This window comes from Puma concolor, chromosome E3 (genome assembly GCF_028749965.1).
Source record: "Puma concolor isolate L17-30 chromosome E3, mPumCon1.1.hap2, whole genome shotgun sequence".
In the NCBI taxonomy this organism is placed as follows: Eukaryota; Metazoa; Chordata; class Mammalia; order Carnivora; family Felidae; genus Puma; species Puma concolor.
The window spans coordinates 18023886-18041929 of record NC_141682.1 but is presented as its reverse complement, the minus strand read 5'-3'; the positions used below and the strand labels follow the sequence as shown (position 1 = coordinate 18041929).

The 18044-nt window shown below is 38.6% G+C and overlaps 1 protein-coding gene across 9 annotated transcripts in view; it reads left to right on the top strand.

Moving 5' to 3' along the window:
- The window catches only part of ITGAM (integrin subunit alpha M), a 44710-nt gene that overhangs the window by 20056 nt on the left and 6610 nt on the right, over positions 1–18044 (top strand). For 7 of the 9 annotated variants that reach the window (XM_086692318.1, XM_086692317.1, XM_086692313.1 and 4 more), the window contains 4 exons: positions 11495–11635; positions 11724–11936; positions 16114–16244; positions 16339–16502. In XM_086692318.1, coding sequence (XP_086548444.1) covers positions 11495–11635; positions 11724–11936; positions 16114–16244; positions 16339–16502 — 649 coding nt within the window. The remainder of the gene's footprint in view (positions 1–11494; positions 11636–11723; positions 11937–16113; positions 16245–16338; positions 16503–18044) is intronic. The other 2 variants (XM_086692314.1, XM_086692316.1) reach the window with 1 other exon arrangement.

Here is an 18044-nt window from a genome sequence, read left to right as displayed (position 1 = left end):
AATCAGCCTGGTACATGCCATCATTTCCGTGGACCTAGATTTAGGTTCCTGTGGGTCTCCCAAAGTCTTATGTTTCCTCTCTTTAATCCATAGAGGGAGAGTGAACTTTCTAAATGAGAAACTGTTGATATCAATCTTCAGTTTAAAACACTTTGTTGACTGCAGACCAATATTTAATAAAAATTTAAATCTATAAAAATGATAATGCATCACAATCAAGTGTAGTTAATCCCATGAATGCAGGGCTTGTTCAATAATGTTCCAGAAATGGACAAGCTGACATGGAAATGCTAGGGACCCAGAATAGTCAAAATATTTGAAAAAGAAGAATTTCCAATGTCAAAACCTACTACCAATCTACAATAATCAAGACAGTGTGGTATCAGTGTAAAGATAGACCTACAGGTCAATGGAATAGGACGAGGGGTCCAGAAATAAACCTATACATCTATAATCAATTGATTTTTGACAAAGGTACCAAGTTCATTCAATAGGGAAAAATAATCTTTTCAACAAATGGTGTTGGGATAACTGGATATCTCCTACCTCAAAATATACAAAAATTAATTCAAAATAGATCAAAGACCTAAATGTAAGAACTAAAGCTATAAACTTCTTAGAAGGACTCATGGGTAAATTTTTGTAATTTTAGATTTGGCAGTGGTTTCTTAGATATAACACCACAAGAACAATAAAACAAAGAAAAAATAGATAAATTTGGCTTCATCAGATTGAAAACTTTTGAGCATCAAAGGACACTATCAAGAAAATGAAAAGGATGGAAGAAACTATTTATAAACCATATATCTGATAAAGATCTGGTATTTAGAATATATAAAGAACTCTTACAGCTCAACAATAAAGAGACAAAACATGCAATTTAAAAGTGGGTATAAGATTTGGACAAACATTTCTCTAAAGAGGATATATACAAATGGCCAATAGGCACATGAAAAGATGTTCAACATTATTAGTTTTTAGTGAAAGACAAATCAAAACCACAATAGAGATATCACTAGAATGACTATTTAAAAAAATAAAAAATAACAAATATTGGTGAGGATGTGGGGAAATGGGAGCCCTCATGTAAAATAATAGAATCTTTTTGGAATACAGTTTGGCAGTTCCTCAAAAAGTTAAATATAGGTTTACTACATGACCCAGAAATTCCCCTCCTAGATTAGATATATAGCTTCCCCCAAACAAAAATAAATGTTCAAATAAAAACACGACTGTTCATAGCAACATTATTCATAATAGTCAAAAGGTGAAAAAAATCTAAATGTTCATCAACTTTTGAAGAGGTAAACAAAATGTGGTACATCTATACAATGAAATACTATTTAGTTATAACAAGAATGAAGTGTTGACACATGCTACATGGGTAAACCTTGAAAATTTTATGGTAAGTGAAAATAACCTGCCACAAAAGGCTACATATTGTATGATTTCATCCATCTGAAGTGTCTGACTTAGACAAATTCGTAGAGCTAGAAAGTAGATTAATCGTTGCCAGGGAAAAGAGGAAAGAGGGAATTGGAGTTGATGCTAACAGAAAGGGTTTCTTTCTGGAGTGATGGAAATGTTCTGGAATTAGTGCTGATGGTTACACAACATAGTTTATGAACTAAAAACAACTAAATTTTAAATGGTGAATTTTATGTTATGTAAATTTTATCTCAATTAAAAAAAGCTATTCTGAGAAAAAGAGCAATCAATGAAATTTACCATAACAGCAGACTAAAGAAGAAAAAAAAAATCTTAATAGATACAGAAAAAGAATTTGACAAAATATAACATTCACTCATGATGTTTAGTTCTCAGCAAACTAGGAACTAACATTTTTTGAGTTTTGTAAAAAAAAGTACAGCGAGCATCACACTAAAAAATAAAAGAGAACTTTTCCCCCCTAAAATTGGAAATAAGAATATTCACCTTCATAAGTAAGTAAATGAATAAAGAAAAGAAAAGAAAAGAATATTCACTTTTACCACTCCTATTCAGCCTTGTACTGACAGATGTAACCAGTGCAACAAGACAAGAAAAAGGGGAAAAAAAGCATACAAAGTGGAAAGGAAAAAAATAAAACTGTCTTATTTGCGGATTACATGTTGCATGGAAAATCCTAAAGAATCTACAAAAAAAGCTCCTATAATTAATAAGCTATTTCATTAAGTCATACAGAGAAAGACAAATACCATATGTTTTCATTCTTATGTGGATCCTGAGAATCTTACCAGAAGTCCATGGGGGAGGGGAAGAAAAAAAAAAGAGGTTAGAGAGGGAGAGAGCCAAAACATGAGACTCTTAAAAACTGAGAACAAACTGAGGGTTGATGGAGGGTGGGAGGGAGGGGAGGGTGGGTGATGGGTAGTGAGGAGGGCACTTTCTGGGATGAGCACTGGGTGTTGTATGGAAACCAATTTGACAATAAATTTCATATTAAAAAATAAGCTATTTCAGTAAGTTCTTAGGTTACAAGATGAATATATAAAAATCATTTGCATTTCTATACTACCAATGAACATTTGGAAATTTATTTTTTATTTTTATTAACTTGTTTTATTTTTTATTTTTTAAAATTTACATCCAAATTAGTTTGCATATAGTGCAACAATGACTTCAGGAGTAGATTCATTACTGCCCCTTACCCATTTAGCCCATTTCCCCTCCCACAACCCCTCCAGCAACCCTCAGTTTGTTCTCCATATTTATGAGTCTCTTCTCTTTTGTCTCCCTCCCTGTTTTTATATTATTTTTGTTTTTCTTCCCTCATGTTCATCTGTTTTGTCTCTTAAAGTCCTCGTATGAATGAAGTCATATGATTTTTGTCTTTCTCTGACTAATTTCACTTAGCGTAATACCCTCCAGTTCCATCCACGTAGTTGCAAATGGCAAGATTTCATTCTTTTTGATTGCTCCATTGTACATATATACTCCATTGTACATATATACCACATCTTCTTTATCCATTTATCCATCGATGGACATTGGGCTCTTTCCATATTGGGCTATTGTTGATAGTACTGCTATAAACATGGGGGTTCATGTGTCCCTTCAAAACAGCACACCTGTATCTCTTGGATAAATGCCTAGTAGTGAAATTGCTGGGTCATAGGGTAGTTCTATTTTTAGTTTTTTGAGGAACTTCAATACTGATTTTTAGAGTGGCTGCACCACCTTGCATTCCCACCAACAATGCAAAAGAGATCCTTTTTCTCCGCATCCTCGCCAACATCTGTTGTTGCCTGAGTTGTTAATGTTAGCCATTCTGACAGGTGTAAGGTGATATCTCATTGTGGTTTTGATTTTTTTTTAATTTTTTTTCAACGTTTTTATTTATTTTTGGGACAGAGAGAGACAGAGCATGAACGGGGGAGGGGCAGAGAGAGAGGGAGACACAGAATCGGAAACAGGCTCCAGGCTCTGAGCCATCAGCCAAGAGCCTGACGCGGGGCTTGAACTCACGGACCGCGAGATCGTGACCTGGCTGAAGTCGGACGCTTAACCGACTGTGCCACCCAGGCGCCCCTCATTGTGGTTTTGATTTGTATTTCCCTGATGATGAGTGATGTTGAGCATTTTTTCATGTGTCGGTTGGCCATCTGGATGTCTTCTTTGGAGAAGTGTCTATTCATGTCTTTTGCCCATTTCTTCACTGGATATTTGTTTTTTGGGTGTTGAGTTTGATAAGTTCTTTGTAGATTTTGGATACTAACCCTTTATCTGATATGTCGTTTGCAAATATCTTCTCTCTTTCTGTCGGTTGCCTTTTAGTTTTTCTGATTGTTTCCTTCGCTGTGCAGAAGCTTTTGATTTTGATAAGGTCCCAGTAGTTCATTTTTGCTTTTGTTTCCCTTGCCTCCAGAGACGTGTTGAGTAAGAAGTTGCTGCAGCCAAGATCAAAGAGGTTTTTGCCTGCTTTCTCCTCGAGGATTTTGATGGCTTTCTATCTTACATTGAGGTCTTTCATCCATTTTGAGTTTATTTTTGTGTATGGTGTAAGAAAGTGGTCCAGGTTCATTTTTCTGCATGCCACTCTCCTGTTTTCCCAGCCCCACTTGTTGAAGAGACTGTCTTTATTCCCTTGGATATTCTTTCCTGCTTTGTCAGAGATTAGTTGGCCATACATTTGTGGGTCCATTTCTGGGTTCTCTATTCTGTTCCATTGATCTGAGTGTCCGTTCTTGTGCCAGTACCATACTGTCTTGATGATTACAGCTTTGTAGTATAGCTTCAAGTCTGGGATTGTGATGCCTCCTGCTTTGGTTTTCTTTTTCAAGATTGCTTTGGCTATTTGGAGTCTTTCTGGTTCCATACAAATTTTAGGATTATTTGTTCCAGCTCTGTGAAGAATGCTAGTATTATTTTGATAGGGATTGCCTTGAATATGTAGATTGCTTTGGGTAGTAGCGACATTTTAACAATATTTGTTCTTCGTATGCAGGAGCATGGAATCCTTTTCCATTTCTTTGTGTCTTCTTCAATTTCTTTCATAAGCTTTCTTTCAGTGTATAGATTTTTCACCTCTTTGGTTAGATTTATTCCTAGGTATTTTATGGTTTTTTGTGCAACTGTAAATGGGATCGATTCCTTGATTTCTCTTTCTGTTGCTTCATTGTTGGTGTATAGGAATGCAACCAATTTCTGTGCGTTGATTTTATATCCTGCAACTTTGATGAATTCATGAATCAGTTCTAGCAGTTTTTTGGTGGAATCTTTTGGGTTTTCCATATAGAGTATCATGTCATCTGCGAAGAGTGGATGTTTGGCCTCCTCCTGGCTGATTTGGACCCTTTTATTTCTTTGTGTTTTCTGATTGCAGAGGCTAAGACTTCCAATACTATGTTGAATAACAGTGGCGAGAGTGGACATCCCTGTCTTGTTCCTGACCTTAAGGGGAAAGTTCTCAGTTTTTCCCCATTGAGGATGATATTAGCGTTGGGTCATTCATATATGGCTTTTATGATCTTGAGGTATGCTCCTTCTATCCCTGCTTTCTTGAGGGGTTTTATCAAGAAAGGATGCTGTATTTTGTTAAAAGCTTTCTCTTTATCTATTCAGAGGATCATATGGTTTTTGTCCTTTCTTTTATTGATGTGATGAATCACATTAATTGTTTTGTGAATATCGAACCAGCCCCGCACCCCAGGTATAAATCCCACTTGGTCGTGGTGAACATATATATATATTTTTAATTTTTTTTTCAACATTTATTTATTTTTTGGGACAGAGAGAGACAGAGCATGAATGGGTGAGAGGCAGAGAGAGAGGGAGACACAGAATCGGAAACAGGCTCCAGGCTCTGAGCCATCAGCCCAGAGCCCGATGCGGGGCTCGAACTCACGGACCGCGAGATCGTGACCTGGCTGAAGTCGGATGCTTAACCGACTGCGCCACCCAGGCGCCCCTGAACATATTTTTTAAATGTATTGTTGTAGGGGCGCCTGGGTGGCGCAGTCGGTTAAGCGTCCGACTTCAGCCAGGTCACGATCTCGCGGTCCGTGGGTTCGAGCCCCGCGTCAGGCTCTGGGCTGATGGCTCAGAGCCTGGAGCCTGTTTCCGATTCTGTGTCTCCCTCTCTGTCTGCCCCTCCCCTGTTCATGCTCTGTCTCTCTCTGTCCCAAAAATAAATAAACGTTGAAAAAAATAAAAAAAAAATAAATGTATTGTTGTATCTGGTTGGCGAATACCTTGTTGAGGATTTTTGCATCCATGTTCATCAGGGAAATTGGTCTATAGTTCTCCTTTGTAGCAGGGTGTCTGTCTGGTTTTGGAATCAAGGTAATTCTGACTTCATAGAAAGAGTTTGGAAGTTTTCCTTCTGTTTCTATTTTTTGGAAGAGCTTCAAGAGAATAGGTGTTAACTCTTTCTTAAATGTTTGGTAGAATTCCCCTGGAAAGCCATCTGGCCCTGGACTCTTGTTTTTTGGCAAAATTTTGATTACTAATTCGATTTCCTTACTGGTTATGGGTCTGTTCAAATTTTCTATTTCTTACTGTTTCAGTTTCAGTAGTGTATATGTTTCTAGGAATTTGTACATTTCTTCCAGATTGCCCATTTTATTGGCATATAATTGCTCATAATATTCTCTTATTATTGTTTTTATTTCTGCTGTGTTGGTTGTGATCTCTCCTCTTTCATTCTTGATTTTATTTATTTGGGTCCTTTCCTTTTTCTTTTTGATCAAAGTGGCTAGTGGCTTATCAATTTTGTTAGTTCTTTCAAAGAACCAGCTTCTGGGGCGCCTGGGTGGCGCAGTCGGTTAAGCGTCCGACTTCAGCCAGGTCACGATCTCGCGGTCCGTGAGTTCGAGCCCCGCGTCGGGCTCTGGGCTGATGGCCCGGAGCCTGGAGCCTGTTTCCGATTCTGTGTCTCCCTCTCTCTCTGCCCCTCGCCCGTTCATGCTCTGTCTCTCTCTGTCCCAAAAATAAATAAACGCTGGAAAAAAAAATTAAAAAAAAAAAAAAAAGAACCAGCTTCTGGTTTCACTGATCCGTTCTACTGTTTTTTCGATTTCAATAGCATTAATTTCTGCTCTGATCTTTATTATTTCCTGTCTTCTGCTCGTTTGGGGTTTTATTTGCTGTTCATTTTCCAGCTCCTTAAGACGTAAGGTTAGGTTGTGTATCTGAGATCTTTCTTCCTTCTTTAGGAAGGCCTGGATTGCTATATACTTTCCTCATATGACCGCCTTGCTGCGTCCCAGAGATTTTGGGTGGTGGTGTCATCATTTTCATTGACTTCCATATACTGTTAAATTTCCTCTTTAACTTCTTGGTTAGCCCATTCATTCTTTAGTAGGATGTTCTTCAGTCTCCAAGTATTTGTTACCTTTCCAAATTTTTTCTTGTGGTTGATTTCAAGTTTCATAGCATTGTGGTCTGAAAATATGCACCATATGATCTCGATCTTTTTGTAGTTACTTAGGGCTGATTTGTGTCCCAGTATATGGTCTATTCTGGAGAAAGTTCCAAGTGCACTGGAGCAGAATGTATATTCTACTGCTTTGGGAAGAAATGTTCTGAATATATCTGTTAAGTCCGTCTGGTCCAGTGTGTCATTCAAAGCCATTGTTTCCTTGTTGATTTTTTGATTACACGATCTGTCCATTGCTATGAGTGGGGTGTTGAAGTCTCCTACTATTATGGTATTACTATTGATGAGTTTCTTTATGTTTGTGATTCATTGATTTATATATTTGGGTGCCTCCACATTTGGCACATAAATGTTTACAATTGTTAGGTCTTCTTGGTGGATAGACCCCTTGATTATGATATAATGTCCTTCTGCATCTCTAGATGCAGATTCTAGATTGTCTGATATAAGTATGGCTACTCTGGCTTTTTTTGTTGACCATTAGCATGATAGATGGTTCTCCATCCCCTTATTTTCAATCTGAAGGTGTCTTTAGGTCTAAAGTGGGTCTTGGAAACAGCATATAGATGGATCTTGTTTTATTATCCATTCTGTTACCCTATATCGTTTGATTGGAGCATTGAGTCCATTGACGTTTAGAATGAGTACTGAAATATATGAATTTATTGCCATTATGATGCTTGTAGAGTTGGAGTTTCTGGTGGTGTTTTCTGGTCCTTTCTAAACTTTGTTGCTTTTGGTATTTATTTATTTATTTATTTATTTATTTATTTCTCTATCTATCATCTATCTATGTTTTTTTCCCCATCTTTTCTCCCCTCAGAGAGTCCCCCTTAAAATTTCTTGCAGGGCTGGTTTAGTGGTTACAATCTCCTTTAACTTTTGTTTGTCTGGGGAACTTTTTATCTCTCCTTCTATTTTGAATGACAGCCTTGCTGGATAAAGAATTCTTGGCTGCATGTTTTTCTGATTCAACACATTGAATATATCCTGCCACTCCTTTCTGGCCTGCCAAGTTTCTGTGGATAGGTCTGCTGCAAACCTGATCTTTTTCCCTTGTAGGTTAGGGACTTTTTTTCCCTTGCTGCTTTCATGATTCTCTCCTTGCCTGAGTATTTTGTGAATTTGACTATGATATGCCTTTTTGATGGTCGGTTTTTGTTGAATCTAATGGGGGTCCTCTGTGCTTCCTGGATTTTGATGTTTGTGTCTTTCCCCAGGTTAGGAAAGTTTTCTGCTATTATTTGCTCACATAACCCTTCTACCGCTATTTCTTTCTCTTCCTCTTCTAGGACCCCTATGATTCTGATGTTGTTACTTTTTAATGAGTCACTGATTTCTCTAATCTTAAATCATACTCTTCTGCCTTAATCTCCTTCTTTTTTTCTACTTCATTATTCCCTGTAAGTTTGTCTTCTGTATCGCTGGTTCTCTGTTCTGCCTCATCCATCCTTGGCACCACTGCATCCATCCATGATTGCAGCTCAGTTATAGCATTTTTAATTTCATTCTATTTTTTTTTTTTTTACTCATTTTATCTCCACGGAAAGGGATTCTAATCTATTTTTGACTCCATCTAGTATTCTTATTATCGTGATTGTAAATTCTAGTTCAGACATTTGCATGTATCTGTGTTGGTTAAATCCCTGGCTGTTGTTTCTTCATGCTCTTTCTTTTGGGGTGAATTCCTTCATTTTGTCATTTTGAATGGAGAAAATGAATTAATGAGGTAGAAAAATTAAAATAAAAAATTAAAGTTAAAAATATTAAAATTAAAAAATTAACACACACACATCTAATAAATGATGCTAGATCCTAGGTGTGTTTTGGTCTGGGTGTTGACAGTGGTTTGACAGATTAGAGAAAAAAAGTGAGGGGAAGGAAATCGTTTGAGAATTTGAAAAAATGAATACAGTAAAGTATGCTAAAATGAGATGATGGGAGTAAAATGGAATTTGAAAAAATTTACACAAAAGTAAAGAATATAGTAGGAACAAATTAAACAAAAACATTTTTAATAAGAAGTAAAAATGAAAATGAAATTTTCTCTTTATGTATTCAAGAAAAAGAAAAGAAACAAAAAAGAAAAAAGAGAAAAAAATCATTTGAAAATTTGAAAAAGTGAGTACACTGTAGTAGACTAAAATAAAATGATGGAAGTAAAATAGAATTTGAGAAAACTTACATAAAAATGAAAACTATAGTAAAAAATTAAAGAAAAATATATTTAATAGAAATTGAAAATAAAAATGAATTTTTTCTCTTTATTCAAGAAAAAGAATAGTGTAAAAGAGAAAAAAAAACCAAAGAAAAAGAAAGAAAGAAAATTGAACAGATGGACCTACTAACAGATTGAAATAGGACTGATATTACTTTGTTTTCCCCTATACATTAGACCATGTAGCACTTTATAGTCCATGAACTAAGCAGGCGGTGAGACTTGCGTTCTTGAAGAGTGAGGTTGACCCAGTTGGGCAGGACTCAGTGTAACATCTCCATTCTCCATTAGATGGCGCTGCTAGCCTACTGGGGTGGATTGTTGTTCATGCGTGGGAGCGGTGAAAATGGCATAACCCAGCTACCCAGTCTCTAGTATGGGAACTCTGTTCTCTCTGATTAGCAATCACATGTCATTAATCATTATGGAAATGCAAATTAAAACCACAATGAGATACTACTGCATACCTATTAGAATGATCAACATAAGGAAATAAATTGGTAATACTAAGTACTGGCAAGGGTATGCAATAACTAAAACATTGCCATCTGAATGAAAAATGGCATGCCTACTTTGGAACCAGTTTGTCAATATCTTATAAAGTTCAATATGCAGTTACCATATTAGTAATCCCACTTTTAGGTATTTATGTAAGAGAAATAAAAAGAGATGTATACATGAAAAACTGTATGTGAATGTTTCTACTGGTGGTATTCATAATTGCCAAAAACTAGAAACAATCCAAGTGTCCCTCAACTGGAAAATGAATCAACAAACTGTGGTACATCCATACAATGGAATATCAGAAATACTGGAAATTTAAAGGAATGGACTACTGATAGACAGAACAACATGACTACATCTTAAATGCTTTATTATACGTGAAAGGAGCCAGACGTGAAAGGTTACATACTATATAATGGCATATATATAACATTCTGGAAAAGCCAAAACTATAGGGACAGAAAATCGAGCAGTGGTTACCAGGAGTTGGTGTTTGAAGGAAGCGGTTGATTACAGCAGGGTATGAGGGAATATTTTGGGAGTGGTGAAACATATATTTTGATCATTGGTGGTGGTTACATGACTTTATGTGTTTTCAAAACTTATAAAACTATACTAAAAAGGCTGAAATAGGCGTGTCTGGGTGGCTCAGTTGGTTAAGTGTCAGAGTCTTGATTTCAGCTCAGGTCATGATCCCAGGGTTGTGGGATCGAGCTTCATGTTGGGCTCCTTGCTGAGTGTGGAGCCTGGTTAAGCTTCTCTCTGTCTCTCTTCCTCTGCCCTTTTCCCCTCCTTGTGTTCTCTCTCTCTTAAAAAAAAAGCTTGGGGCGCCTGGGTGGCGCAGTCGGTTAAGTGTCCGACTTCAGCCAGGTCACGATCTCGCGGTCCGTGAGTTCGAACCCCGCATCAGGCTCTGGGCTGATGGCTCAGAGCCTGGAGCCTGTTTCCGATTCTGTGTCTCCCTCTCTCTCTGCCCCTCGCCCGTTCATGCTCTGTCTCTCTCTGTCCCAAAAATAAATAAACGTTGAAAAAAAAAATTAAAAAAAAAATCCTATTGACTTTAGGTTAAAGCTTAAATGCTTTTATTGGGACATTAGTGAGGTCTCCTTCAATTGTGTGTGGGGCAGAAATCGGATTGCAGTGAGTCATGTGTGACGTCCCCTGCGCTTTTCCTTCCTAGAACTTGCCCCCGTTTGAAATTGCTAAATACTCCTCCCTGTTTATCTGTTACTATTTCCCTCTGCTCCACTCTGCTGTACTGAGAGCTCTGGAGGACACTGTTTTTCCACTACACAGACTTATGCTTAGCAAATAGCAAATACTTTCTGTTGAATGAATGAATGAATGAATGAATGAATGAATAAAAGGATGAATCTTGTTGATGAATTCTACATATTGACATTAAACATATTTTTTAGAACATACTTTAAAAATTATTTTAAAAGATAGACAGTACTTCTCAATATCATGCAAAAAAAATCCTGTAGCAATAGTTATTTTTAATCTAAGCCAGTTGATTCCTTACTAGCAGGACAATAACTTTGAATTTTTTATCCCCATCCCCACCCACAGAGATTTACAATATATTGCAAAGATATCCTGTGTGCTCTTCCAGGCTTTTCTGTGTAGTTTCCAATCCAACTTCTTCTTTGCTATATTAATCATCTCCTTGGAACACCATTTGGGGTAAATCCTCAGCCAATGCCCATCAACTCTATATTTTTCTCTAGCTAGCAGTACACTCAAATGAGAATTTGAATCATATGGAAGATCACATCTGCTCCAAAGGGCTTTCCCTGGCTGAAATTATTTTTCTTCACAGGAAGAAAACACTCACACTTTGATTTTGGTGGCAAGAGATATATGTGTGATCCTGGACTCATCTCTTTCAGATTGGCTCCTACTTTGGGGCCTCCCTCTGCTCTGTGGACATGGACAAAGATGGCAGCTCTGACCTGGTCCTTATTGGGGCCCCCCATTACTACGAGCCGACAAGGGGGGGCCAGGTGTCTGTGTGCCCCTTGCCTCGGGGGGTGAGTAGCTGATGGGGTCTAGGCTGGGTGGGGCCTGGGCATGAGCTGGGAGTTGCCCAGGTTGGGACCTGACACTGTTTTTGTTCAGCAGAGGGCTAGATGGCAGTGTGAGACTGTTCTCCATGGGGTGCAGGGCCACCCCTGGGGCCGCTTTGGGGCAGCCCTGACAGCGCTGGGAGATGTGAATGGAGACAAGCTGACAGATGTGGCCATTGGGGCCCCAGGAGAGCAGGAGAACCGGGGTGCTGTTTACCTATTTCATGGAACCTCAAGACCGGGCATTAGCCCTTCCCACAGCCAGGTGAGGCCAGGTCACTGCCCCTGTCATGACAGTAGCCTCTTTGCTGATATGTACTTTTCTTTCTTTCTTTCTTTCTTTCTTTCTTTCTTTCTTTCTTTCTTTCTTTCTTTCTTTCCTTGTTTGTTTCTTTCTCTCTCTCTCTTCCTTGGTGTCCTTCCTTTCTTTTTTAACGTTTATTTATTTTTGAGAGAGAGAGAGACAGTGAAAGTGGGGGAAGAGGCAGAGAGAGAGGGGGACAGAAAATCCCAAGCAGGCTCTGCACTGTCAGCATAGAGCCCCATGCTTGGCTTAAACTCATGAACCATGAGATCATGACCTGAGACGAAGTCTGGCGCTCAACCGACTGAGGCACCCAGGTGCCCCTCTGTCCCTTTCTTAAATTAAAAAAAAATGTTTTATTTATTCTTGAGAGGGGGAGGGGCATAGAGAGGGAGACACAGAATCCAAAGCAGGCTCTAAGACTCTGAGCCATCAGCACAGAGCCCAACACAGGGCTCAAACCCACAAACCGTGAGATAATGACCAAAGTCGGGCACTTAACTGAGTTACACAGGTGCCCCTTTCCCTTTCGAATTCAGCATCCTCAGAGCTGCCAGATCAATTCTCCCAGTACTGGATTTTTAGAATCTTCAAAAATAATAACACACTTCATAGAAATTCTTACCACAACTATAGGAGGTGCATGGAGGCACAATCACCCCCTCTTCACAGATGAGGAGATTAAGGCTCAGAGGTAGTAAGTGGTTGGCTGGGAGTGTTGGGATGCAGGCTTTCCTTTCTTCTGAATCTCAATCTTGGTAGAGTGACCAGTAGTCCTGGTTTGCTCAGATCTGTCCCAGTTTTAGTGCTCAAAGTCTTGAATCTCAGGAAACCCCTACAGTTGGTCACCCTACAGGACTACATGTTCATGGGTTGGTGATATATACAGCCACACAGAAGGGCCCTGCACTTGGTTTAATGCTCTGTTCATGCTGTCTTGAAATTCTTAATTTTGAACAGGGTGTTCTGCATTTTGTTTGTTTTTTTGTTTTTTGTTTTTTGTTTTGGTACTGGGTCCTGCAAATTATGTAGTCCATCTTGATGGTTGGTCACCTGAAATCTTGGTCACCACAACTGGTTTCCTCTCTAAAATGGCTCCTTGCTTCTTGCTAGATGGAGCCCACTGTTTGGAGGGATCCCAGAGTCTGGTTCTCTCCCATCACTGCCAGCTGAGACCATCTGGTCTTCTACCCTTGGATCTCTGACTTTTTTCCAGCCTTACCTTTTTCTTATGTTCTTTTTCTCTCTGTCCCCCATCGCTTCTACCAAATCCCTCACACCAGAGTTTCAATCCTATGAACGCATTAAAATTACTTGAAGGCCTTGGGACACCTAGATGGCTCAGTTGGCTAAGTGTCCGACTTCAGTTCAGGTCATGATCTCACGGTTTGTGGGTTCAAGCCCTGCTTTGGGCTCTGTGTTGACAGCTCAGAGCTTGGAGACTGCTTTGGATTATGTGTCTCCCTCTCTCTCTCTGCCCCTCCCTCATTCATGCTCTGTCTCTGTCTCTCAAAAAAAAAAATAAACAGTAAAAAAATAAAATTACTTTAAGGTCTTAAAAGGCACAGATGCCTGGACTCTGCTAATAAGAGCTCCAGTTTAATTGGTCTGGGGCAGTGTGCCAGCTATCAGTAGAGTTTTCCAGCACTATTTAGAAAAATTTCAAATTCACAACAAAGTGAAGGAATTGTACAATGAACACCCATATATTTACAACCTAGAATCTACAATGAACATTTGACTAAATTTATGTTATCACAGATCAAACCTTTTATTCATCCTACTTCTATCCATCCATCAGTCCATCTTGTTGTTTTAAACTACTTTTTTTAAAAAGTTTTTGTTTAGAGAGAAAGTGTGTGTGCATATGAGCAGGGGAAGGGCAGAGAGAAAGAGAGAGAGAGAATCCCAAGCAGGCTCTGTGCTGTCAGCGTGGAGCCTGACATGGGGTTTGAACTCACAAATTATGAGATCATGACCTGAGCCAAAACCAAGAGTCATATGCTTAACTGACTAAGCCACCCAGTACCATTGTCCATCTTATTTTTAATGAATTTTAAAATTCTAATTGAAAATAAGTTGCAATACCCCTAAATAGTTCAGTATGTTTATCATTAACTAGAATTCAATATTTGCTTACTGTTGTTTTAGGATAAAGTTTACAGACAGGAAATGTGCAAATCCTTTGCCACTCAGTGATTTTGATAAATGCATACACATGTGTAACCCACACCCTTATCAAGATATAGAACATAATCACCACTCCAGAAAGTTCCCTCCTGCCCCTTTCCAGTTAATTTCTGACCCCACTCCATTCCAGAGGAAAGCACTGTCCTGATTATTTTCCACCATAAATGAGTTTTGCCCATTCTAGAATTTCATATAAATGGAATAGAATGAGATGCAGGCGCCAGTATTTTTAAGACACTTGTTAGTTGCTGCCAGGGATAAGAAGCACTGCCTAACCCACTTCTCTCTGCACCAGGGAGCCTTTTTCCACACACAATTGTATGAATATTGTAATTAGGCCTCTTTTCACTGACACCTGTTGCTTCTCTGTGTCAATGCAGTGTGAAGGCTCTGATTTTACTTTATTTTATTATAAAACCTTGATATGCTCGTATAAATTTATTAATCTAAAGTAAACAGTGAAAGCCCTAGTTCCCTCTCCTTATCTGCATCATAACTCACTTTGCAAAGGAAAACAAAGGTAAGGGGAGGGTGCTTTATATGTACACACACACATACACACACACACACACACACACCCCACAGACCCAGGAATTAAAAACAAATGCCAAAAGGATTATCCTCTCCTTTTCTACTGTTTACTATCTTATCCTTTTCTACTGTATGCATTTTTTTACTTGCTTTTTTCTTTATGATTGAGGATAAGGTTGGTCAGTGTTTGGATAAGTAAATATGCTGTGGATCTCCCAACTGTGTAATTTTACTTTATAGCTAATGACAAAACAAAACTTCCTCCAAACAGAATACAATAAATTTTTCTCAAAAAACGTTGAGGTATAATATACATACACTAAACACATAAATCTTAAGTGATGAATTTTCACATATCTGTGTACCCAAGTAAGCACCATTTAGATTTAGATATAGCATATACCCAGCATCCCATGCTTCCTCATCCTTCCTTTCAGTTAACAAAATTTGGAAAAAATGTGGTAAAATATATATTACATAAAAGTTTTCATTTTAACCATTTTAAGTGTAAAATTCAGTGGCATTAAGTACATGACAAGATGACTTTGAAATTTTCTTTTTATTTGGTTGTTATTCTTTCAGTGTTATTCTTGCACATAGATTAAAGAGTAAAAATTGTTCTTATATCTCATTATGAAAAATAACAATCACCACACTCACACTGCAACTTCCTCTTCATTTTCCCTTCTCTTGAGGAAACTTTATTTCAGATTTTTCAATTATTGTCTATACTCCCCAATAAGATGATTATTTTGCTGCTTCTTGACTTTTATTTTAGCATTGACTTCCCTCTATGAGAGGTGAGCTCTCTTTCAGAGGGCTTGCCCCCTCGGCCCTTTCACCTCTTTGCCCCACTCCTTACATTTATATGAGAATTTTGGTAGATTGATATTCAGTGTTTGCATTATTTTGACATGTCAATGATATTAGGTGAGTCAAATAGCATGCTATGTCACTTCTTTCCTTTTTTTAAAAGTTTTTTTTAGAAGTTTCATCATTTTGAGAGAGAGAGAGAGAGAGAACATGAGCAGGGGAGGGGCAGAGGGAGAGGGAGAGAGAATGTCAAACAGGCTCCGCATGGTCACCACAGAGCCTGGCGTGGGGTTCAGTCCCACGAACTGTGAGATCTTGACCTGAGCCAAAATCAAGTGTTGGACATCCAACCACCCAGGTGCCCCTGTAATTTCTTTCCTGTAAAAGTTTGTCCTGGAAAACCTAGGTGATTGATGGAAACTTTGGGTATCATCTCAAGGCTGTGGTCTAAAGCTGAATGGTTGCCCTAATTCCCTGAGAAGTTATAAGAGATGAGACTTGAGTGGAACCCAGACAATCTGTCCTCTTGGGTCATTCTGGGTAACCGAGTTACACACTTCCCTATTCTTTCCCACTCTCTTTCTCTCCTCTTTTCTACATTCAGCGGATTGAAGGCTCCCAGCTCTCCCCCACACTACAATATTTTGGTCAGTCACTGAGTGGGGGCCAGGACCTCACAATGGATGGACTGGTGGACCTGGCTATAGGAGCTCAAGGCCATGTACTGCTGCTTAGGTAAGAAATTCTTTTATAGCACACCAAATATCTTCCCTTTCAGGAGTGGCTTTGCTGTCTGAAGGCCCCTGATGGTCCTCTGGTGTCCCTACAGATCCCAGCCTGTGTTGAGACTTGAGGTGACCATGGAGTTCACACCCAAAGAAGTGGCAAGGAATGTGTTTGAATGTCGTGCAAAGGTGGTGAAAGGTCAGACTGCTGGGGAGGTTAGAGTTTGCCTTCGTGTCCACAAGAATACACGGGACAGGCTAAGAGAAGGTGAGGCTGGGTAGGTAAGTCTGAAAGGGTTAAATAACTGGAGATATTGATGGGTGTCCCAGTGCAGTCTTCCCAGCCTTCTGGCAGTCCAGAGCAAACTTCCACAGGCTTCTACAGCCTTTTCGAAGCTTTGCTGGAGTGAGAAGACAGTTCCCTGACTGGGTACAGAGGCCCAGAAAACCTCACCAGAAGTGAGCATGTGACACTCCTTTATTCTCTCAGTTCTCCAGAGAAACAATGGCCCCACATCTGTGAAATAACCAGGATTTTTTTTAAGTCAAGAGATAACTCATTTAAAGGGCAGGTTGAGTTGATGAAGCTAAACACAAGTTCAGAAAACATTTAGGCATGGCATTTTATCACAACTAACTTGACTTTCTCCTTGTCTCTAATCTGAAAGAGTGGCATTGTGCTGGGTGTGGGGGAATTATAATGATGGTACTAGAGAGAAATGAGGGAATAAAATTAGGTTTCTAACAGTAATCTTACTAGGCTGAGGAGACAGCTTGCATGGCTAGACATTAATATAAAAGTGTTGGAGAGTAGAGAATCATGTAGAAGGTGCCCCCAAACCTACATATAAATTCCTCTCAAGTCATAGGCTGACTTCATCAGCAATGTATGTCTAGATCAATAATCTAAGAAACTCAGTAGAAGACAGCAGCCAAAGAGTTGTATAGAAGTTCAGCTCCCTAGTGCTGGGGAAACAGAAATTTGAGAGGGGTATTGGTAAGCAACTTGGTCTTTCTATTGGAACAATGTGTATTCAGACCAGCAACTAAGAGAAACAATAGACAATAGAAATAGACCCACAGGTGATTCAGAAATTGGAGTTATTAGGAATCTAAAAAACAACTACAGTTAATATCTTCAAGAAAAAAAGAGAAAATGATGGAGAACTTCAGAAAAGACCTGGAATTCATAAAATAGAGTAAAATGGAAACTATAGAACTGAAAAATACCCTGACTTAAATTAAGAATTCAATAAATAGATTTGATAGTAGGTTCAAAGTGGAACAAAGAATTAGTGAACTGGAAGGTAAATCAATTGAGAGTATTTAGATTAACACACACAGAGAAAAGAGGATGAAAAATACAGAAAAAAATCATAAGACATATGGAGCATGGTGAAAAATTTAATAAATGTAATTTGAAATTGAAAGAAGAGAGAGAATAAGAAAGAAGCAACAAAATAGAGGGAAAATTTTTTCTTTTTTTATTTAAATTTATTTACTTATTTTGAGAGAGAGAGAGAGACAGAGACAGAGAGAGCACAAGCAGGGGGAGAGGCAGAGAGGAGAGAGAGAATCCCAAGCAGACTCCAAGCTGTCAGTATAAGCCTGAAGTGGGGCTCATGTGAAATCATGACCTGAGTCAAAATCAAGCGTTATACCCTTAACTGACTGAGCCACCCAGGGTTCCCAGTAACAATTTTTTTTTAAACTAATGAAAGACATCAAGATTCTCTGCCAAAACAAAGCAAGATAAATATAAAGGAAACCATACCATAGTACATTATACCAATGTATATGACACATTGTA